Genomic DNA, 24,000 nt, shown 5'->3' on the forward strand with positions numbered 1-24,000 from the left:
TGTTTTCAAGTTACTTCAAACCACGCTTTGTTTTCCCAACTGTAACCAATGTGCTTGAAAACCTTGATGAGCAATTTACTAACAACAGTCTTCCCATTGTTGAATCAGCTGATTCCTCCCAAAGCTTGGAGCTGTTAAGATCTCGGATTTTGGTTGGGGGCCCATCTGTAGGTTTTAACAAGCTTTGTCTTGAAGCCGAGACTGGCTTCCAGAAGTGTGGGAGCAGGAGAACAATAGACAAAGTAGATTAGAACCTTGTTAATTCTCCCTTTGTTAATCTGCTAATCCAATAATTCACACACTCACACACACAAAGAAAAACTAAACAACAGCAGTGTCCTCTCTGCACTTGTCAGCAAAGATTTAATAGCACAATGACTTCACGACTGAACGCATTCGATTACTAAGAGCTCATTATTTTTTACAAAATATGCTCCAGTGCATTTAACAGCACATTATGATGTATTATTATGAATAATTAAAAGCAAATAGCACTTGTCACAATACAGGCTCAAAATGCATTTAGTAATTCAGTATCTCTGGTAGATATGGCTCAACTGTTCTGGTGCAACTAAGTCCATGGTAGGAGGTGATATTGAGTTGTAATATCCCAGTGGGAGGTCCTGGAAGCATTGTGTCTCTGATATTCCTAGTTTCAGAGTAGCAGCCGTGTTAGTCTGTATCCGCAAAAAGAAGAACAGGAGTACTTGTGGCACCTTAGAGACTAACAAATTTATTAGAGCATAAGCTTTCGTGGACTACAGCCCACTTCTTCGGATGCATATAGAATGGAACATATATTGAGGAGATATATATATACACATACAGAGAGCATAAACAGGTGGGAGTTGTCTTACCAACTCTGAGAGGCCAATTAATTAAGAGGAAAAAAACTTTTGAAGTGATAATCAAGATAGCCCAGTACAGACAGTTTGATAAGAAGTGTGAGCATACTTACAAGGGGAGATAGATTCAATGTTTGTAATGGCTCAGCCATTCCCAGTCCTTATTCAAACCGGAGTTGATTGTGTCTAGTTTGCATATCAATTCCAGCTCAGCAGTCTGAATAAGTCTTGAATAAGGACTGGGAATGGCTGAGCCATTACAAACATTGAATCTATCTCCCCTTGTAAGTATGCTCACACTTCTTATCAAACTGTCTGTACTGGGCTATCTTGATTATCACTTCAAAAGTTTTTTTTCTCTTAATTAATTGGCCTCTCAGAGTTGGTAAGACAACTCCCACCTGTTTATGCTCTCTGTATGTGTGTATATATATCTCCTCAATATATGTTCCATTCTATATGCATCCGAAGAAGTGGGCTGTAGTCCACGAAAGCTTATGCTCTAATAAATTTGTTAGTCTCTAAGGTGCCACAAGTACTTCTGATATTCCTAGTGACCCCACAGAGCACAAGTGCTGTTCCAACCTTGAAAGCCATGGTCCGGACTCCTTTGAGAAGACTGGTATGAGGAGCATTTCCTCCAGGAAGCCTGGGAGATGTTCGCCAACTAACACCGACTTGGGCTGAAGCACATTTAAGGATTGAGGCTATTTAGCACTTGCTAAGTAAATATTTGGGTTGATTGTGTGCTTTATCCCTTCCCGCCAGCCCTTTGGAAGAAGCCTATTGTCTTAAGCAGGCAACTGTTCAGCGCTGGAGCTTGGGTGGGATTCTCCAAAATGCTGAAGCCCAATGCGACTTGTGTGGCTAATTACTTAGACCTTGTCTGCACTTGTAGGGTACATGTGGCTACATGCTGCAGCATGGGGGCTGGAACAATGTGTATCGTGGGGGTGCCGAGAGCCATTGAACCAAACTGTAAACCCTGCATATGATGGAAACCCCTTCAAACGAGGGGGTGAGGCAGCACCTTCAGCACCCCTAGTTCCAGCGCCTATGTGCTGCAGTGAAAAGCAAGATGCGTCCCCACTGTCTGCGGTGTGTTGCAACACGCAGCAGTGAAAGGCTCCGGCGGAGGGGAGCCTGTCTCTGCTTCCAGAGTCTTTCACTGAGATGGGGAAAGGAGCCAGGAGGCAGCGGGATGCTACAAGGCTAAAAATAGCAGTTTAGATGGGGCGGGCACTGCCTAGGCCTGCAGAGAGCCATGTAGGGTATATATACCCGAGGGTTCAGGCACATAGGGCACTCGACTCGCCTAAGAAGTGCCTCACCATCTACCCGGCCATTTATACCCATGTTAGTTGGGCATGCAGCATCTGTACGCTACACACCACCGTAAGTGTAGACCTGCCCTTAGGCACCTTTGAAAATCCCATTCTTTGTCTATGGTCAATATCTAGCACTGTTTGGACGCCAGCGGACTAACAACAGCAGAACTTGCCTCAGACAGCTCTTGAACTCCCAGCGTTTAAAGACTACGGTTGGGTCCAACTTGTATGAGGCTTAAATTGGAAGGCCAGTGAACTCCTCCTCCACCTTATGTGCCTGCATAAGCGCAGAGCTCACTCTGGTCCACATGGTTTGTTGCTTATTCACTAGGAGTCTACTCCAAAGCCCAGTGAAGCCAATGGGAATCTTTCCATTGGCCAAATTCCATCCCCAAGCGGAGTCCCCCAGTCATTAGCATGAATTAATTAGGTTCTGCTGAACTGCTCTCACTGCAGAAGACCAAAGCTGGAAGGCAGATCACATCCCAACAAGGCTTGCTAAAGAATAATAACCCCAGTGGCATGGGACTTATGCCTGAGGCATAAGGGACCCTTATAAGTGAGGAAAATTAATTGAGAGAGGACACAGAGAAAGGATGACAAACCTCCTTGTGGCCACAAACACAGAAGAAACATGGGTAGTAATACTTAGCACCTCTAGGCAGCCTGAAGTGTTCAAAGCACTTTACCAAAAATGAGTCAAATTCTCCTCTCTGTTGCCCTCAGGTAAGAGGAGAATTAGTTAACTAATCCTGGTCATCCCTCTGAAGTAGGAGAGCATCGTTATTCCTATTTTACAGGTGGGAAAGCTGAGGTACAGAGAAGTTAAGAAACTTGCCCAAGGCCAAATGGTATGCTGTGGCAGAGCTTAGATTGGACGGCAGGAGTTCCTGGCTCTTTGCTCAGTTCAAGCCACTAGACAATGCTGGCAATTTCATATCCCAATGGCGCAAGACTAGCATAGGGCAAGTCTGAATTGATTTCCATTCCACTCCCTGATTTTCAAGCATAATCGAACATTGTTTAGTGTTTGAATCTTCTTCTCCTTTCCTGATTTTGCTCACATTTCCTCCCTTTCTTTCCACTCCCTTGCTCATGGTGCTAAGCTTCCTTGAACCCTACATGACTGATGTCCGAGATCAACCCAGCTCTTTCCAGACACACACCTACATGGTGACATCTCTGAGGTGCTCACGTGGGGGGAGCTGCTGAGTGGCACTTCCTATAGCCCAAGCTTCAATCTACCATGGTTCACCTCCCGCCTGCAGGGCTGAACACAGCTCCCTTGAGAACCTCATGAAAACAGTCACTTTTTGGCCAGCTGGTGCCAAAGTTGCAACGGCCAGACTGTCCTTCCCTAGTCCTGGGAGCAGAGGGTGCCTCTCCTGTAGCTGTCCATGATCTGGCGAACTCAAGGAATGAAATAGTGTAGCATTCTCTGAGGGGAATATTTGTGAAAAGTACTTAACTGAGTAGCCGGAAACCGTTTAATAATAACGCTAGCTAAACACACATCAGTCAACTCCTCACATAAGTGATAGAGGATGGGAGGGTTAATGGCCATTTCATTGTAATAGCCGGCAGCTGCTGTTTTGTGAAAATTACTCACCAGGCCCCACCAGAGTGCATCTGCGTATGTATCAAAGTGCTCATTTTCTCCTTTCTCGGCCAAGTACACCAGGAAAGAGGCCAGAATGAGGCACAGGAAGCCAATATACCAGGCAGTAATCAGCTCCTGCAAGATAGTTAAGGAACAGAATAGAATAATGTGTTTTCATACGATGCATTTCAAACTCGCGGTATCCCCGAATGCAGAGCTGGGATTCAAATCTCAACTTTCCCAAAGTTTGTGGGTGTTCAGCTCTGGGGTTTGGTTTCAAGATTATTATTAGTAGTAGTATTACAGTAGTGTTCAGACACGCCAAATGGGCAGGGCCCCATTGTGCTAGGAGTAGTATATACACAGAAAGTAGAGATAGTCCCTGCCCTGAAGCACTGACCATCTGAATAGATAAGACAAGGTGGGAGACAGGAAGTATTATTATCCCCATTTTAAAGGTGAGGAACTGAGACAGAGAGACAGATCCCAAAGGTCTTTAGGTACCTAACTCCAATTGATTTCTAAGTACCTTTGAGGATCCAGGCCGAGGTCACATGGAGAGTCTGTGTTAGAGTTGAGAACTGAACCTAGATCTCCTGGGTCCCAGTCCAGTGGTCTAAGCACGTCGGTCTCATGATGGAGACCACCTATAAAGCTTGACTCTGAATCTGGATCTTATCCCCAAATTTCAGGGGTGTTTGGACCCCAGGATTTTAGCCTGGGCTTACCTTTGCTAGAAACTTTATAATAGTGAATTATATACTGAACTGGTAAGATCATGCCTGCTAGGCAGCTGGAGCAGACATTTTAAGTTGAGCAGCAGTAGCCGCATAACCTTATTGGAACTTCCATTATTTCCTACTTGTTTAGGAAAAACACCACTACTTGGATAACCATCAGTGTTTGACACAAGAGAGCTTGGTCTAACGAAAGCTGTGTAAACAATGGCAATTTTGATTTGTATGGCCTTGGCTTTAGTTCACATAGCTTCGTGTGCACGGTTTCTTTGGTTTGGATTTGGGTGGGGTTGGTAACCCTGGAGTTTTGTGTAAAGGTTCACACCCAAGTGAAGCAAATGCACTGGGAAACATCAAGCTTCATTCACCAAAAAGGAGCCCAGATTGGCTTTAAATCTTCTAATGGAACCTGGAGGAAGTTTGTAACACATCGGGAAACTGCTAGGTATTATATTGTATCTGGTTTCCTTGGAAACAGTTTGCACAGCTCTAGGTTTAATATTTCACCTGACGGCAAAGCATCTAATGGTGCAGAATCAGAGAATACCACCTCATTTCCCTCTCTTATTTTTCCACTAAAGTCATACAATGTCAGAACGATAACATACTTGATCCACACCTAAGGAAAAGGTTTCAATAACCAAAGCTGCTAAATCAAATATTGAGGTATCTCTTCATCACATTAAACTGCAGATGCAATAGGATGATTCACGCTTTCCCATTTCCCCAGCCTCAGAACCACAACATGATTCATTCGTTTGCTGAGACCCACTATATCCACATTTCAGCAAACTGCAGAAGAAAGGTCGCATTAACTACATAGGAAAGTATGGCAGCGGTAAATGATGCATCTTTAAACTGTCACATTCTTGGACAAAGCTAATACAAGAGCAGCTGAAGGAAACCTGGTAGACTGTAGTTTTCTGGGATTTTTTACTAAGCTTTTGATAAATTTGCTAAGGCTTTTAAAGAAAAACAACAAACAAACCTCAAGATAAGGGACAAAATATTGACATAGATTAAGTGATAGGAAACAAAATGTGGTTGTGAATGAATGCTCTTCAAACTGCTGAAAGGTGAATAATTGAATATACTTGGGATCAATTCTGGGCCTGGGACTCGTTAAAACATTCATTAACGATTAGGAGATTAGATTGGGGGGAGGGATAGCTCAGTGGTTTGCGCATTGGCATGTTAAACCCAGGGTTATGAGCTCAATCTATGAGGGGGCCATTTGGGGACTGGTCCTGCTTTGAGCAGGGGGTTGGACTAGATGACCTCTTGAGGTCCCTTCCAACCCTGATATTATATTCTAGGAGGAGGACATGGTCAAGATGGTGGTATCTGCAAATGGATGACCCCAAGGGGTAATTTTCAGACATGCAGCCTCTCTGAAATACATGCTTTATATAAAGCATTTGCAACATCCTCAGCATTTAATCACATATATATTGGCTGCTGCCAGATGCAGTTTAACCAGCCTCCCAGCTCCTTCATGGCTGTGGGTTTGTGCAGGCTAATTACTAACCCACATTGCTTCTGAAAATAGCCATTGCAGCCACCTTCAAGGTACTTCCCACAAATGATAATCACACAGGCATCAAAATATTAGGAGTTGTGGGGGGGGGACCAAAGTAGTGTTCATTGTGGGGGAAAACGTGTAATGAGCTGATCGGTCCAGTTGTCCAGGTCTCACTCACCTTGCTGTGGGCATAGACCACAGACCCCAGCAGCTTCCAGGTGCCGCCTCTACGGTCCATTCGTATCATGCGCAATATCTGCAGGAACCGCAAACTCCTGAGAGCCGAGGTGGCAAAGACATTCCCTTGGGATCCCGCTGCCAGAACGGCGATGGAGGCAATCAGCACCATGATGTCTGCAAGGAAGCAGGGCATAAGAGGAAGGATTTCATGGCCTTCACACACCAACCCTCACCTCCCCCGGATGGGCTTTTACAAACTGACTCCTCCATCTTTCCTACCTCGGTGGGGGATGAGACGTCAGGCTGGCACTACTCTAGGGTGAGCCCTCGCCTTTGGTCCGGAAATGACCCCTCACACATCACCTCTGTTCTCAACTTCCCTTATCAGCTGGAGTCAGTTTGGTGGAAAGAAATAAAACAATTTTGGTGCCATCAGCCAGGGTCAGTGGTGACTCTGCTACTGCCTGACCATGCCAGTTTAGTGATGGATGCGTCTTCCTCAGGCTAAACCCTACAACAGCATCTTTTATCCACCCAGGCCCCCGAGTCTCAGACACCCCACTTCACTGCTCAGTGCTAGGCAGCCACATCCCCCAACTGGCCTCCTGAACACCTCTCTCTCTTCCATGGCTTTCCTATCCCGGTATTCAGGGCATTACACTGCACCCATCTCCATGGGATCTGAGCTCCTAACTCTGCAGAGCTGGAGAAAAGAGAACATACCACCTCAAAGATTCCGACAGGTATCAACCGCTAGGAAGCCCATTGGGAATAGGGGTAGGTGCGCGTGTGTGTCTGTTATAAAAATGAGCAATGTGTCTGTCACATCTTATGGAGGAAGTACATGGCCACGTACAACTAATATTAACCCACACTGTGTGATTCACTGCACGGTTTAATGAAATTCACATTCCTCTTCTCCTCACACCTCCTCCACCGGGAGAGAGGTTGCCAAGACTCCAAAGACTGAATTCTGGCTTAAGCCTCTCCAACGTGCATCAGCAGAGGTGCACGATCTTCTTTAGCCAGACAGAGCAGTGTACTGCCGTTTCTAAGGTCCACCTTGACCTGGGAGTTCCCACTGCCCGTCGCGTTCAGGAAAACCTAAAGGGCTGTGTTTTAGGAAGGCCTGTTTCTGCTACTGATGGAGCAAAGGTGAGTGGGTGGGAGAGTACTAAAAGCACCCACTTTTGCTCAAAGCAAAAGCCTAGGTCTCAATACCCCAGGGCTTTCAAGACTCTGAAAACCATCATTCAGATCGCTACATGAATTTTGTAGATGCCCCTGGTTTTATAATGGGCTAAACCAAAACCCTGCATACAAACATCCCCAGCTCTGTGAGGGTCAAATCAGGATCGAGATCCAAATGTGGTAGCTTGAGCCCATCTCTAGAAAGCACTGAGAACAAATGCATCCCTTCTCTCCCTGCCCACCTCTGACCCCTCCTCACCCTGTTCAAAAGAACTGCTTTGCCCAGAGACAGCCCCTTCCACCACAGGATCTCAAAGAACTTTACAGCCAATAATGAATTAAGGTTTATAACTCCCTTGTGAGGCAGATAATTACTGTAATATCGGTCTTATGGAAAGGCAAATGGAGATACAGAGTGACTTGTCAGTGAACCAGTGGCAGAGACAGATACAGAACCCCAGACCCTAGCTCCCATGCCCATGTGGTTAGACCACTTCTTCTCTGAGGAGACACAAAGGGCCTGATTCTGAACTACAGTTATATTATTGCATCCTTCTCACACCCATGTTGGCACAGAGGGAAGAAACCAATCTCTTCCATCCCCCTCTGTCTTTAGCTGCTCCTTCCATCTGCTCCAGCGTATTGAGATCAGATGTTCTGCCCTCCCTGCTAAGATTTCTCTCGGGCTCCCTGTTTCCTCACACCAGTTGGTTTTCACTTGACAGCTTCATGGAGGAGTCTGTGCGTCCGAAGTACATGCCCCAGATATGGCCAATGCTTCCTTCTAAGTCTAGTGGAGACCAGCTGCAGGTTGGTGAGTTCTCGGATCTCTTTGTGGGTGGTGAAGTCTCTGCATCCTATGCCCTGAATCTTTCCTAGGCACTTGTTTTCAAAGGCATCTAGGTTTCTAGCTAACATTTTAATAAATCTTCAACTCTCAGGGCCGTATGTTGGCTCTGAGCTTACGTTGGAGTGGAAAATCCTCCCTTTTGTTTTGGTGCTGTCTAGGTTTGATTTCCATACACTGCTGAGTTACGTAAATGCTGCGGGTGCCTTTCCTATCCTTGATGTCACTTCTTTCTTGAGGTTTCCGTTGGCTAGTATGGTGCTGCCCAGGTAACTGAGCTGTTCTACTTCCTGGATCTTTTTGCCCTCGGATACTATTTTACTGCTTGACGTCTGGGTTTCAAAGATATTTGTTTTGGTGTAACTGATTTTGAGCCCGGCTTGGCCTGCTGTTTTTGCTAAGGATTCTATCTCTGTAGCTTTTGAGGGGTATTGCTCAAGCGCATGACATCAACAGCAAAGCCGAGATCATCTAGGTGTTTGCCATCTACCCGTGCTATGTCGGTGTTTCTGCTGCTAATACAATTCTTCATTATCTAGTCCAAGGCAATGCCAAACAACAGCGGAGATCGAAGGCAGCCCCGTTTCACGCCAGCATCCACACGGAACCACTGTTATCTGGTCGTCCACCCTTCCAGTGCTCTTTGCATTGGTGATGGTGATGACTTCAGCTGGAATTCCATAAGACTGAAGAACATTGCACAACGTCTGCCTATGCAGGCTGTCAAATGCCTTTTGAAAGTCAATGGCATTGATAATACGTTCTAAGCATTGCTCTATGATGGCCCTTAATGTGGATATCTGATCTACCCAGGATCATTTGGGCCTGAATCCAGCCTCCTCCTCCCTAAGCTTTGCATCCACTGCCTCTTTCATCCTGTATAGCATCTTACTACAGAGGACATGAGGGTCAGCAGCATTCTCTGCTGAGCAGCCACCGTTACTGGTTTTGTTTCTATAACCGTGGAGTTTCGGCTTGGTTGGTTTGTTTGTTTTTTATGAGGCTGGGTGATTGGCCTTGCACTCAACTCTCCCCCGCTTTATCTGGGCATGGGAGCGGCAGCCACATCAAAGTGCACTTTATGCCATTCTGAGGCTGCTCTAACTTTATCCGGGACTGGGCAGGGCCCTGCACAGGTCCAGAACAAGAAGAACTCAAAGGTGGGTTGCAACCACCTTTGTCCCCTCTTCCATCCCTGCTCCAAGCATGAGAATGCAGTAGCTCAGAATCAGGCCCAGACATACAATAAGCTCGAATACTCCATGGTGGACTCACTGTCCTCTAGCTCCCTGTAGGACCTGTACACCAATACTATACATTCCTCCCAGGGAGGCCTTGGGCCCACTAAGCAAACCAGACAGTTCCCCTTGACCTTGGGAGCCTAGAGGCGGGACTGCCAGGGGTCACATGCCTGGCTGAAAAGCCAGTTGCCTGTTCTGATAACATTTATACGTTCTCTCAAAGAACAACAAATTCAGCGGTCATCCTGAGCATGACCCACGTGGCCCTTATCCCATTCGTCGTGCACTCTCAGCAGCAGCTGCTGGGCAGCAGTTCTTACCAATGACGCAGAAGGGTTTGCGGGCAAATTTTAACCTTCCCCTCCAGCCCCGGTATCGACAGCAGCAACCGGCAGCCCAGATTCTCACGAAGTATTCCACACCAAACACCACGATGGTGACTATTTCCTGCAGGGGAGACAATGCAATAAGTCCAAGAAGAAGGCGCAGGGAAGAAAGTGTTGCAGATTCAATGCAGAGGGCTGAAACAGCATCTACTAATAAAGCTCATTTTGTTCCTCACTGTTACAGTCCTTTCAGAGGAGAATTGTGACTCTGACCAAAAAAGGGAATTAAGCCACAAAACTGGAATCTGGATCTTGAGTTCTAACAGTTCCAAAGAGATGAGATTGTGATGCACGATAAAGATAGAGACTAATTGCTAGAGTCGGGTCAAGGTCCAGATTCAGCTTTCAAATTCCTCTAAAATTTGGGAGGAGGGGTTGTTATTTAGCACGGGACGCTGTGGTTCAGGTCCATCCCTATTTTGAAACCTTCTCCCTCATTTCAAAGTTGATCTTTCTCTTGGCAAGACAGTTTTAGCTCTGTAGGGAGACAAAAGTTTAGCTCTGTCACAGAACTGGCGGTTTCCTATTTTTGTCCCTATTGATGGACTTCAGGACCCGAAGGAGGTGGTGGAGGAAAGAGAATTATGAGCTGGATTCTTAAGAGCTCAATCCATTGGGCAGTGAGCAATTCTGAAAAATCTGGGGACAAGGGTCACAATGGGAGCAGCTGGAAGGTGAGCACCTTACGTCCTTAGTTCGGTGTCTAAGTGGGAGCTGAGATCTTCTGAAAATCTGGCCCAACTGTCAGTGCTGAGCAATTGAAAATCTGGTCCTAAGCCCCTTGGAAAGTCTGGGCCTGTGTTCTTCTGTGTCTAAATATATTTCTATCGGTTTCTGAACTCTAATGGGTTTACCCAAACTACCTAAAAATCCACACCAGACTCGACTGAGTTCCTACCCTGTTCCAACAGCCTTCTGCCTCACCAGCTGAGGAGACACTTCACTGTTGACCTGCCGTTTGTACCAACATGCAGTTGCTTTTCTCCCCACAAACAGAGATTCAGAGGAAATGAGCCCACCATGCTGCCAAGCTCCGCTCACTGTCAGTATGTTACAATCTCTCTGATTTCTTCACTCGCGGGGTTCACCTCACGCGGGCTGACGCTGAGTCGTACAGGGCTCTCATTAAGCTTTCACTAACTTCTGGTATCTGGTTGATGTGCGGCGTGGGAGTGGAGGAAGGGAAAGGCAAAGACAGGGAGATGCGATGAATTCTGGGTGCCCTATGAAGTAAGCATCTGTGCCGACAGGAATTCTGCTAGCTATCACTCAGCACGTTACCGGAAGCCAAATTGTCATTGTAAGGCATGCCAAGCTGTTTAAGTAGTAAAACCATTCGGCTTTATGTCAGCTCAGATAAATGCAGAACTGTATAGCACGGGGAACAGAGGCTACCACCTAGGCTGATTCTGCTGTGGTACAATGTCAGCTTAGCCATTTAGGGCCACACTTTTAAATGGGCATCAAACCAGCTTCTAAATGCAGGCCCACCATGCTGCGGGATTTTGCAATCGCAGAGAAACACACACGCCCACAAATTGAACATGCACCAGTTCGGGTTTTTAAAGTCATCCTTGAGACTGTGAGCCACGTTCTTTCCTTGTTTACACTGGGGCAAATCCAGATCACTTCAGATTTACACTCAGTGTAAATAAGAATTGATTTCAGCCCTGTTAGTGCTGGCTAAATGCCATGCTATTGTTACCCAGACCTAACACAGAGACAAGAAAAATCAAAGATGATTCCAAATGAACCAGGTGGCACCAGAAGCTAATACACCAGCTTAGATTTCGAGCCATATTTGTCTTTCGCCTTAAGAGAAAGTGGTTATTGCTGGATCGTCAGGATTTTTACAGGTTAATACAAATACTCCCCAGTCCTTCCAAGGGGTCTTACTCTTAGGTGCTTGCTTTTAAAGATTTACCTGGCTTTGGGTTGGACGGCATGTCAAATCCAGACAAATGTCTGCAGAGAGAGAAAATACTTATCCCTCACTTAGAAGGCTGAATCTCTCCATGCCCCAGTGATGTCTCAGCCAGTTCTCAGACATAGCCTCTGCCCCATCCATCCTGAACACCGCAGCTCAAATGCTTGCCATGTTTGAAAAGCCCAATATTGTTTGTTTCTTGCTCGTGCTCTGTCTTATGATTGCAACTCCCAACTTACCAGTATGTAGAGGGCCCCTTCAGAGCTGTCCTGATACTCATCGATGGTTGAAAAGACGGATAGTACCAGGCAGGAGAAAACTAGGAGAAAACTGGATGACACAAAGAAAAGGAGAGAAAAAATAATGCCAATCTTTAGAGTAGTTCATCGAGCTATTTAACCTATATCACATTTTGAAACATTCCACACAATGCTATTTTAACAGCACTGTCACTCTTTATAAAAGCGGTCTCTAGCAGATCGTCAGTGGAATATTTGACCTGTGCTCCCCAGGCATTCTAAAATCGATAAGTCATTGATGAAATCCCGTAGTTTGTTGCAAGCGTGCAAACTGAGCAGAATGTGGCTCCACAAAATATGATCAGAGTTCTCATTTAACAGCTATTAGAAAAGTGTGTGCACTGGGTCATTTCCCAATTACTTCACTTTACTTGACCAAATGAAATTGTTGCAAGTTTTGATAGCAATTGCATGGAAACTAACTGTGAAATGAGTGCATATCACCACTGTAGATGCCAGGCAAATATATTTCCATATATATTCCCATAGTCATTAAGTACTCCTGCACAATTTCTCAGTTATTATATTACTCACAAATCAATTCAAAATCTCTGCCATGTCACATGTTGTTTTTAGCTCTCCAAAGAGAACTTCAGTTTAGGAAACAAACAAAAAAATGACCTCTGATTAACCTCTGATTAATTTTTTAAGGCCAAATAGGCCTGTGCAGAAGGGCAAATTTGGCTCTTAAAATTCAATACTGTTCTCAGGTATGCCAGTATAGACCCAGTTTCATCCCACTGAAGTGAACGGAGTAACTCCAGATTCACACCAGCCTCGATGAGAGCAGACTACGGACCTCAACCTATCCCTGAGTAGCTCAGTATTTACAGCATGGGGAGAACAGGTTTGGGTGGGACTGGAGAATGAACAGTCAAAATTTGCACTTATCCCTTGAACTGAATTCAAACCTTTTCCCCCATGTTTGCTTTTGGCAACTGTTCAAACAAATGTTAGAATGCACACAATACTACTGAAAATATTATGATACCATTACATAATTCAATCGTACACCTTCATCGAGAATACTGTGTTCAGGTCTGGGCACCCCATTCCAAAATAGGTACAGCAGAAACAGCATGAAAAGATTTCCAGTGACTGGAAAAGATTAGGGTTGCTTAGTTTATCATGTCATTCCTCATTAGCCTCCTCTCTAAAGGTATATGATATAAACACTCTAGAGAAGGTAAATCCGGTGTTCCTATTTACCCTTTTCCAGGTCACCAGTAGAAGTGGATATGCAACTAAACTGAATTGCAACAAATTTAAAATTGATAGAGATTATTATTAATATGATGCAAATTTAACCTGTGGAATTCACTGCCACATGATATTACCGAGGCCAGCAGCTTTACAGGATTCAAATAAACATTAGATTTGTACATGGAAAAATAGGAGCATACATTTAAATTAGGATAAAAAATATAAGGGATATCAATCCTCACAGATCAGGGCATAAGCAAATCAGTAAGTGATGAGAGTCACAAAGAAATTTCCCTAGGACAAGTTATCTTATAGTTGGTCCATTACTCTGGATTCTGAAACATCTGGTCTTGGCCACCATCAGAGACAGACTATTCTATCTATCTGTCTTAGGGTTCTCTACTGCTAATAGTATCTGAGCGCCTACTATTATTAAGGCTGAATGTTGGATTCCATGTTCACTGCTCTGATATGGGATGGCAGTTCCTGTGTTCCTATGGTGGAAAAAGTTCCAGCCTTCCTCTCTTCCAAAATAGATGCCTCTCTTTCTTCACAGCCTTCCAGTAACATTAAAGGGAACCATGTGGCTAAATCCTTGCATCTCGCACTGAATATTTAACGCTGAATCTTACTTTAGCACACGTCTCTGTCCTGTTTGCTTTTCACTGGGGAGTGAACTTTCTCTCTGTGAAAATGAAGAATTAATCTCGCTGTCTGGCAGCAGGCTTGGTGCCATGCCTCGGGGAGGAGGAGAAAAGTACTAGGCTAATGATGGAGAAACCTTACCCTAGAGGTGTCACAATTCATTAACCCCACTGAGACAGCCCCACAAACCCCTGGGAAACTAAAGGGATGGGAGAGTTAAAAGGCCAAAGGTACTGGGAGACTATGGGGCAAAACACACACTCCACTTTCAGGCTAAAACATTAGCAAGCCACTAATAATTCAAAGGCGTTTAATGGCAACCTCATGCTTTGCACGGCCCGTACATGTTGGTAAGTCAGCACTAATGTAGAAATTACAAATACCCGCCAGCCTTTTGAAGAGATCATTTCACCATAATCCAATTCCCATATGCCCGGCCCTTTTGACTTTCCCTACGGCCATTCTCTCCTCTATGCAATCCCTAAAGGATGGCAAACATGCGGCATGCAAATCACCAGCCACAACGGAGCAGGTAGAAATATTCTGCATCTTACGGCAGCAGCTACTTCCAACAGACCTATCAATAGGCTAACTCCTCATCAGGGCACAGGAGGTCTTTTTTAGGTCACTCTCCTTTTTTTGTTTGCAAATTCTATTTGGCCTGTAGGCACTGTATTATAACTGGATAATGTATAATATATATTAGCTATCTACAGAAACTACTGATATTATTGTGATGTATGTATATTGCAACAGCGCCTAGGAACGCCAGTCTCAGAGCAATGCCCCATTGTGCTAAGTGCAGGTGCTGTACAGACATGTTTCAAGGAAGACAGACCTTACCCTGGCCAGCTCACAATCTGAATGACAGACTGGATTCAACATGTGGAAGAAACAGACAAGCTGCGTGGGGGGAAGATAAGGTGACAATAAAAATAATTTATCAGAAAAGATACCACCTGGTGCCTTTTTATATAGAGACTAGAAATGAAAAACTAGGGTGAAAATACACCATTCAAAATAATGTCAAGAGGGTTTTTTAAAATGGTGAATATGACTCAGTAGAGTACAGCATCTTCCTCTGAAAGAGCTTAACGCATTTTACAAACATTCATGAATTAATCCTCCGTGTGAGAGAAGGGTAGTGTTATTGCCAGTGTTCATGGGGTAAACTGAGGCACAAAGGAGTTATATTAGCAGTTCTCAAACAGGGGGTCGGGACCCCTCAGGGAGTCGCGAGGTTATTACATGGAGGGTCGCGAGCTGTCAGCCTCCACCTCAAACCCTGCTTTGCATCCAGCATTTATAATGGGGTTAAATATATAAAAACGTATTTTTAATTTTTTGGGGGGGAGGGTTGCATTCAGAGGCTTGCTATGTGAAAGGGGTCACCAGAACAAAAGTTTGAGAACTACTGAGTTGTATGATTGTCACCTATCAACATCATTAGTGATACTACCCAGGAGTCCTGCATCAAAATCCAAGTCTGTAACTACTAGACACCATTTCCCCCTATAACATTAATTGAATATCTAGGTTTATCTACAAAACCTAAAGACGACTACTCTGTATTTGTACAGTACCTAACACAATCTGGTGCCATTCTTGGTTGGCCCTTAGCCACTACCATAATAAACATGATTAATTAATTAACAAGTGTAAAAATAGCACTTTGGGCAAAGCCTACAAATGCTAAAACCCAGGGCAAAACTCCCATTTACTTCAATGAGATCTGGAGTTGGTCTTTTGATACTCAATTAGCCTTGTCAGAGAGATCTAGCGGGATTGTGGAATGTTCAAGGGATGAGGTTAAGAAGCTGCAGATATGGTGCTGTCAATAAAGCAGTCTCATGAGTCCTCCTCCCCATCTCACACGCACTGCAAAGGAATGGAGGATCTTCGTCATCCCTCCTGGAGAATGCAAAGATTAATAAGCCAAATGGAGGATCACAGCTGATGACGTCTTAGCTGGAGAAGACGGCTGCTATGTTTTCATTTGCACTGTGAAAGTGAGGGGCTGACTGCACTGGCTTTAGCAAGGCATATTACCAGGAGGCATCACACTAGCTTCTTCCACAGTGCTGTCCAAAACTCTCAGTCCTGACCTAGAACACAACCTGTTTTACCCAGTCCTACGCCTCCCCTGAGTAAAGAACGCTGGCCGTGCATAACTGAATAGTGGCAGGGACAAGAACACCAGTAAACTCATCTCTGGGGTAACCTCATTGACTTCACTGGACTACTTGCTTTTTAAACGTGTTCAGAATGCGGGTGCAGATCTCTATGTTCAGAGGCTCAGTCGACCTGCCCTGTGCACTGCTTCATCCAGCATCTCTGTTGCGTTCCATGAAAATTATGGGTGAGGTTTTCAAAAGCACCTAAATGATTTAAGAGAGCATGGATGGCCCAGTAGTTGGGGCACTAGCCTATGTCTTGAGAGACCTGGGTTTTAGTCCCTGCTCTGCCACAGACTTCCTGTGTGACCTTGACTAAGTCCCTTAGCCTTTCTGTGCCTCAGGTCCCCATCTGGAAAATGGGAGCAATCGCATTGCTCTGCATCCCAGGGGCATCATGTGCATCAATACATTAGACTGTGAGGGGCTCTGGTGACGGGGTCATGTGACTACCTGAAGTCGACAGTCATCCCATTGGCTTTCACTGGGACTCGTGTTCTTAACGCAATTAAGCACTTCTGAAAATCCTGCCGCATCTGGATTCTCTGAGATGGGTGGTACTGAGATAAGGAGCATTTTACCACTCAGCCTCCAGTTTAGATCCAGCCCACAGCAGCGAGAAGTATTATCAAGTGAATAGTATTACCATCCAGTGGCTCTTTGGTGGCCTAGGGGAAACAAGGTGATCTCCGTCTAATCCCTAGTGGTCAAACACCTACAAATCCAAAATCTACTCTTAGGATTGGCATCCTCACAGCACTCTTAGCAGAGAAAAGCCAGGGACTAACAGGGCCCTGGTTCCAGCAATCTTGTCACCCACGGATCCGTGGCTAAAGGCAGGACTTCAGTCTCCAAGGCTTTCTGTTTTGTACTTTTTTCAAGTACTAGATGCACTAAAACCAATTAAAAGACAGAAAGAGAAGGACCCTGACTCTATTGCCTGAGGCCATAATGAAATCTTAGGCTATTTGGAAGCCTGGGACGCCTTGTTAAGAAGATATCTGGCATCAAATCCCGAACCAAGCAGGTATCAGTCAGTCAGCAGCAACAAGAACTGGCTCAAACAAGATGAGTGAAATTAATTTACTAACAATATATTTAAAATACACTAAAGGACGCCAGCTCGGAGATAAACTAAAAGCCTGCACTTTGTAAAAACATTCAATAATTCATCCCGCTGGCTCCACTTGATACCGTTGCAAATTGAATTTTGACTATTTCTAAGATTATGTTCGTTTGGGGGTTAGCGTTCGCTTCTGCTACAAATAAACTGTGTTTTGTTCCACGGAACTCAGTCAATGCCACAGATCTCTAGCCTCACACTGGCCATAAACAGGACAGCAAAAAGTCCAGGTGGGATGGAATTACAGTATTTATTTGAACCCTGGTATACGATGAAAACTTGCTGCCTCCTGTAGGGTGACAGACATCCAGAGAAACCTCAATAATGCTGCATTTTTGTGAACACCGGCCCTACCCCAGCAGATGTCATGCAGTGACTGTGAAAACACGGACAGGATCCAATATATGCTTGTTCACTGTGGAATCCTTTTTCTGACATCACGTTCAGCGCACAAAGGCTGAGGACAATGAGGGTGAGTAACTGCCTAGCCATTCTATCCTTATAGGCTAGAGCTTCTGTACATCTCCCATATGGCCCCCAGTGGCCTGTCTAAACAGTGGCTCTAGACAACCACAGCTAACACGCCTGTGACTTCCATATCACTCAGTGGGAGCTTCAGGTTTGCAGCACCTCTCAGGGTCTGATCCCAAGGATTTCCTCCTCGTTTAGGTATCTTTGGGAATGCTCAGCATTGGAGCCCTGCGTTCAAATTCTGCGCTCAGTCACAAGTGAAATTAATGTCGGTTCCATCTTAGCACCTGTCCCCATCGCAAAAGCACCATGCCACTAAGTACAGCTGGGAGATGGTGCGGCAGATCAGGAAGGAAGCCCCAGCCTCTGCTCCTAGTGCTCTGAGCAGCAAGGGCGTGCTTAACTACAACCTCTGCTTGGGTGGAGAGTGGCGTTTAAGGCAAGAACCTTTAGGGCCAAAAGCGTGAGCCTCCATCACTTGAGCTAAAGAATTAAAACCATTCGCTGGAAACATCAAACAATCCTGTCGACACAGGGACCGGCCTCTGGGGGGGGGAAGAACCAAACTCACACCTTATATTTCTAGGAACTCTGCTTATCTTTGCTGCGAGCTCTGGCAGATGGGCCCAGCCAAGCATGGGCTCCCTGCGATGGAGGCAGATGCGGATAACCAATCAAATAAATCAGAAAGGAAGATGAGAGCTTCTTATAGACATGCATGTTCACCAGACTATCCCAAGGCCTGGGCTGCAGAACTCAGGGTGTCTGTATGAGGACGAGCCAGCCCCCGTGTCTCTCTTCCCGGGTAGTCTCTTTAACCCTAACCATTGTGACTCATCCTTTGGGCTACCCACGGCTACAGCACAGAAGGGAGTCCTCTGGGCACCAAGAAAGCAGTGTCCTTGGCCAGTAACATATGAGGCTCATGGGAAGTTGATGGGGTCCGATCACAGGATTCATCTCCACAGTGAATCAACCCAGGCGGGTAGGCAGCTGTGCACTGATACCATCCCTCTCTTTCTACAGTGGAGAGAGGGTTTGAGGCTCTGATTGGGTGTCTGAGAGCTCCTCCCGCCACTGTCTCCTGCCCCATTCCCATCTCTCTCTCCTCGTCTGGATCAGCATATTTTGGGCGGGAGCTGGGGTGGAGATGAGGCTTAGGACCCTCACCCCGCTGAACAAGCTGCATTGCTCTAAGGTAGCCGGCTTTCCTAAATGGAGCTGTAGAACAGGCTTGCATGGTAAGGTTAGCTAGAGTTCCGCCCAACAGGCCCAGTGGGATCGACAATCAAACCTGTCATCTCCACTGAACACACTCCACATGGCCAGGACAGGAGCACGAGGTGTTTAGCCACTGCCTCTACAAACACAAACGGTGTAAGAATCAGTCCGGAAGATACCCACTGAGGAATGGGGGACAAAGGAAGGAGCACTAGGCGCTATGCTTTCCCCGTCCAGTAGGAGCGTACAGATGCCCTTTAGCCGCACATGAAACGTTCCAGCCACTGGTGAGCCCAGGGTAGGACATCGCTGTGGAGAGAGACCTGCTCCCCGGAGGGACTTGCGGCTGTCCTTTGCTACAGCTGCCAAACCCAGTCCAGAATCCTTTGCCCCTCTGTATTTTACAGTGCATCCTCCACAGAAGAGGCCACTGATTGGCAGCAGAGGTTGCCACAGTTTTACTGGGGGACCATATATGAGTTAGCCACCCCTCCAGCGTGCTGAACGGTACCTGGTACAGCACTCAGCTCCACAACCCAGTCTCTCCATAGCCAGTCTAGCAGGCAGCCACCTGAGTCCACTTGCTCTTGATTTCCCCCCCTTGCTGAGACAGCCCCATGACAAAGCAGAAATACCGGAGCAACGCAGCCTATAAGGGAGTGTGGGAAGGGAACCACAATGGGCTGAGAGACAAAGAGCAAGTGGCCTGTGGCTGCATGATGCGTCAGCAGGAGGGAAGCTGAGAGGAGCAGAAATCCTGGAGTAGCCGCAGCTCCGAGTTGCAATCAATAGATGTGGTGCTACTCACGTGCCAAAGAAGTTTGACACTTTGGATCTCAGAGTCTCAGCATTTGGAAACAAGACTCCAGTCCCCAGGTTGCCAAACTCAAGCAGCTTCTGGTTATTCTCCGGTGCCTTGCCAGGTGTGCCATCAGTGACAGCTGTGCAAAGTGGGTGTAAAATGCTACCACTCTGATTTAGCAGGATCGGACCCAGTGTGTCCCTAAGATGTTTTCTCTTCTGCAGTGGATATTGATTCCTGGATCAGCTCGCCGTTGTTGAGATGAACTGCTCTGGCCTCAAGTGACTCACCCGACTGCACAAATGCTCCTACAGTAAAATTGTTTCCTGACTGCACAAAGCCAGGTTATCCCCGGTTCGTGCAAGGAACTCCGCAGGAGTAGGGATATGCGACTGGCACATCTCCAACTCACAGGAAAGGAATCGGAGTATAGCACAGCCCCTCCGTGGCTACTGCCTCTCCACTAACCCCTACGTAATGTATTGGGGCCACTGGAATATCTCCTGACCTGCCCAGGTCCACCCCAACTGACCTGTACATCCCTGCCTATCCAGGGATGCTCAAAGCCCTGCTTCATGTCTTAAGTGGGGCTTAAGGGGTATGAAAGGCTTTGTATGGGTGCTCCATACTTGGTGAATTTCTCCCTTTGAGACTAGCTGCTAGATAGAAAGAAGAGCTCAGTGGAGGAGAAATGAAGGTGCAAACAGACAAACAGGCCAGGACTTCAGTGCTAAGGACAACGCTCAGAGGAAAGGCTGTATTACCATTCAGAGTCAGGAGCTAGGGGCCAGTAGTTGCTGGTGGTGGATTTCATCTTCACCCAAAGCTTAAAGTAGGAAAACAAAAGGAATACTGCAGAGCTGGGAAGCAACACAGGGTAACGTATGAGGGACAGCACCGCAGGACAGTTTCTGAGTTAATGGGACATTGGCAAGATAGGCCTGAATTGGACACCCCAGCTTCACTTTGGTTTTCAGGAACACAATTCGCGTAACCCCAGTGCATTCCCTGTGCACAAAGATGGGGCAAACCGGCAGAGTGAAGGGGTGACGCGTAACAAGCACACACTGAACTGGAGAGGGACTTAGGATCCTGGGCAAATCAATTGGATTTTAACTTTTGCAGCAATCTAATTCCAGTCACTGTACCAGTTCCATTAAGGGCACTGGAAACAAGCAGCCCCATGAAACTCTGGGTAAAGGAGACACCAGCAGGCAAATTTGTCTCAAAAAAAAAAAAATCCTACAGAAACTCACTATTCATTGTAAGTCTTTGTAAAGTTTCCAACAGATGGTGCTTGTTGGCACTGACTACGGCTTCCGTTATGAACCACATGGAGCCAGAGCTGTCACTCTGATATCCTTTCCTTAGCTGTTAACCACCAGTGTTGGCCCCTGGCCCTGCTCCAAATAAGGGTAGGAAATCAATCAGATTTCCCCACCCCTCCGTAAGCCGCCTGGGCTAATGGCACTTCACTGGACAAGCAAACAAAGCTCCGAGCGTACACGGGAATGCATTGCCCAAGTGAGGAGAGAGCGTCCAGAGGACCATGACCAAACACATGGCTTTAAAAAAGCAGGTGAGATGAACACACTCCAAGTGACATTCCGTATCCTGCTGCACGTCACATCTGACCTTAGCTATGAAGCTTGGGGGCTTGCAACAAGTGAAACTCCTCAGGCCCCAGGAGGTCTTTTCATCCCTAAGTCCTAACCATGTCCTGAAAAGTGCTTTTAATGAAGATGTATGGGCCCCTAAACGGAGCTCCCATAGAATCGACCCCGGCCTGCAGCCCTTCTGGAGACCCAGGTCTGATGCCTTTTCTTGGCTTCTTCTATCCCCAACCAGCTGAGGTCAGGAGCACAGCGGAGGGAGCTGTCTCAGCGCTGGCAGAAGCATTGTCAAAGACAGTTGCCCAGCCCTGATTCTTTAGAGGCTGATTAAAGAGTAGCTGCACGGTCAGGCTACGGGGAAGAGCTGTCCAATTCTCCCATGCCAGATAAACTCCACGATTTGTTCCCCCCCCCCCCCCCCCAAACTTGCCATGGAGCTGATCCAAGAAAGAAAGAAAGAACTTACAGGGTCTGGTTAGTGAACAAGGAGGCAGGTTACATTTTTGATAGTTTTATTGATAACAGGCTGTTAAACGTCTCAGCAATAAGTGCTGATACGAACACACACGCAAACTATTTCGCCCACCTAAGGCAGCCACCTCTGCTGGACCTAGGAACACGGCAGCTGTTTAACAACAAGCCCCAGGGAGAAAAGAATGCTGTGGCCCACTGAAATAGCATTTTGTACGTTATATTTGTCATTTGCCATTGTTCCCTACCAGGCACGGAAAAAAGAAAGAACTGTACTGTATCTGTACAAGTACCGAGGGCCTGAGTTGAAACTATAATTCAGTGTGTGCAATTACTGGGCAGGAGGCGCAAGGAAGACACAGACCACATGTACAGAAATGACTAGTGATCTTTCCTTTGCGCATGCAAAGCGGGTGTGCAAATGAGGTGCCCTGCAGTATGGGGGGTTGCTGAGTGCTGCTGATGGTGCAGCAGCCTGGGTGAGGGCTGCTGCCGTGGGACACTGGTACTGAAGGGTGCTGGAGCTGGGTGAGGCTGGTGCAGAAGGCGATGCTGGGTAAAGAAGGCTCCTTTTCCTCCATCCCCTCCCCCGCCACTCAGCCTCTTGAAGAGGTGCTGAGCATGGCATGAGCGTGAGGAACTGCAGCAGAGCATGATTAGGGTAGAAGTGAGGCAGGGCTGAGAGGAGCAGGAGGAAGAGGGAGGGAGGGAGCAAGTAGTTTCTTTCATCCCCTTCACTGAGGCCTCCTGAGACCTTCCCTCCATGGAAGTTTGATGCTTTTTTTTTTCTTTTCTCCACCCATGGGGTGCTGCAAACCAGCCCAGCCCCAGTGCATCCGGCCCCAGAGTGGAGATGTCTCAGGCCCATCTTTCCCTTTGGATGCCTGGGTCTAGAATGCAGCATGCATTCCTTTACAAGACAAAAGGCAATTTTCCCGTATGCCGAACCGCTGCCTTTCCCACCGGTCCCCAGCTGCCAGCTGCGTCTCTGACATCCGAAGACGAGAGTGAGATGGGAGGAGTGACATGTGATTACTCTGCTCACTGCCAGTGAACAGTCTCCTTAGTGTTATAATTGATGCGAGCTATAGACACAGGTGCTTGCTGGTAAGCGTTCCCCTGGGCTCTGGTTGCCATGGAGCCCAATTAAGAACTGATGCGGATGACACTGCCAGGTCCAACATTAATTACAGCGTCGCCACGTCTCTGCACTGTGTGGGAGGCTGCGGGAAAGACACTGGCAGTCTGATGTCCAGGCTACTGGGAAGCCGCTACTTCCTGCTCTCAGCTCCATCGGTTCTATTCATCGCTGAAGTTCCACAAGCAAAGTCCCCTCGCGTGGACAAGAAACCCATAAACCCCAGAAATACAGGGTCCACCGGGAACCATAGCAAGACATGGTGCCTTGTGATTGGTACAATTGTTAGCAGCAAGGCTGAATGGTTGTGCCATCAAGGAAATGGCTTCTTTCTTTCTTTCTTTCTTTCTTTCTTTCTTTCTTTCTTTCTTCTTTGGCTGTAACAGAAAGAGCTGGCCCTTTAAAGGCAAAGTGCCACCATCTCCTCCATTAATGGGTCTTTTAAGGGATTCTGAGAGCATGATGACTGAGAGACAGGCCTGCTGGGATACAAAAGAGGCAGCCTTTCTCTCAGGGAGCGTGTCTCTCCGATGGGACCATAAAGAGCTGGCGGAAGAGGGGCTACAACCAGAAACTGGTGAGCCTCACAAGGGCAGCCTGAAAGGGGCAATGCAGACCCTTGCAGGCCAGGGACGATGAAACTCTCTGCAAACCGTAGGGCTGTGGGAAGGAGGGTTATTTGCAACCCCTAGGGAGAGAGCGGTGAGTGGAACGACGACTACGCCCTGTAGGGGTAGGAAATGCTAGAATGCCTGTGCAGCCTTAATTCAACCCTCTTTGCTATCCACCCTTCAATTCCATCATCTCCTTTTTTTTCCCACAGGACCCCTGCCTCATTCAGTGCCCAGGCTGGCCCTGCTCTGGGGATGGATCAGGCCTGTGTAGTGAAGGAGAGTGTTGTCTGTAGGACCCCTCTCTTATTTGCTATCGAAGTTTTGTAGAGGGAAGGCAGGGGAATGCAGGAAGGGAAAGGACGGTCGCATGGTTAAGGCAAACCGATTGCCACCCCGGAGGACTGGATTCTACCCCTGTCTCT

General features: G+C 46.7%; 1 protein-coding gene across 13 annotated transcripts in view; it reads right to left on the minus strand.

The window, feature by feature from the left end:
- The window catches only part of KCNQ2 (potassium voltage-gated channel subfamily Q member 2), a 125,409-nt gene that overhangs the window by 65,261 nt on the left and 36,148 nt on the right, over positions 1–24,000 (minus strand). For all 13 annotated transcript variants that reach the window (XR_006176448.2, XR_006176450.2, XR_006176449.2 and 10 more), the window contains exons 2-5: positions 12,044–12,134; positions 9,812–9,938; positions 6,211–6,386; positions 3,783–3,908 (exon numbers count right to left, since the gene is read on the minus strand). Coding sequence is in view for 10 of the 13 variants with exons in the window: in XM_065566178.1 (XP_065422250.1) it covers positions 3,783–3,908; positions 6,211–6,386; positions 9,812–9,938; positions 12,044–12,134 (520 nt within the window). In the remaining 3 variants the exon portion in view is untranslated. The remainder of the gene's footprint in view (positions 1–3,782; positions 3,909–6,210; positions 6,387–9,811; positions 9,939–12,043; positions 12,135–24,000) is intronic.

Source organism: Chrysemys picta, chromosome 13 (assembly GCF_011386835.1).
Source record: "Chrysemys picta bellii isolate R12L10 chromosome 13, ASM1138683v2, whole genome shotgun sequence".
In the NCBI taxonomy this organism is placed as follows: Eukaryota; Metazoa; Chordata; order Testudines; family Emydidae; genus Chrysemys; species Chrysemys picta.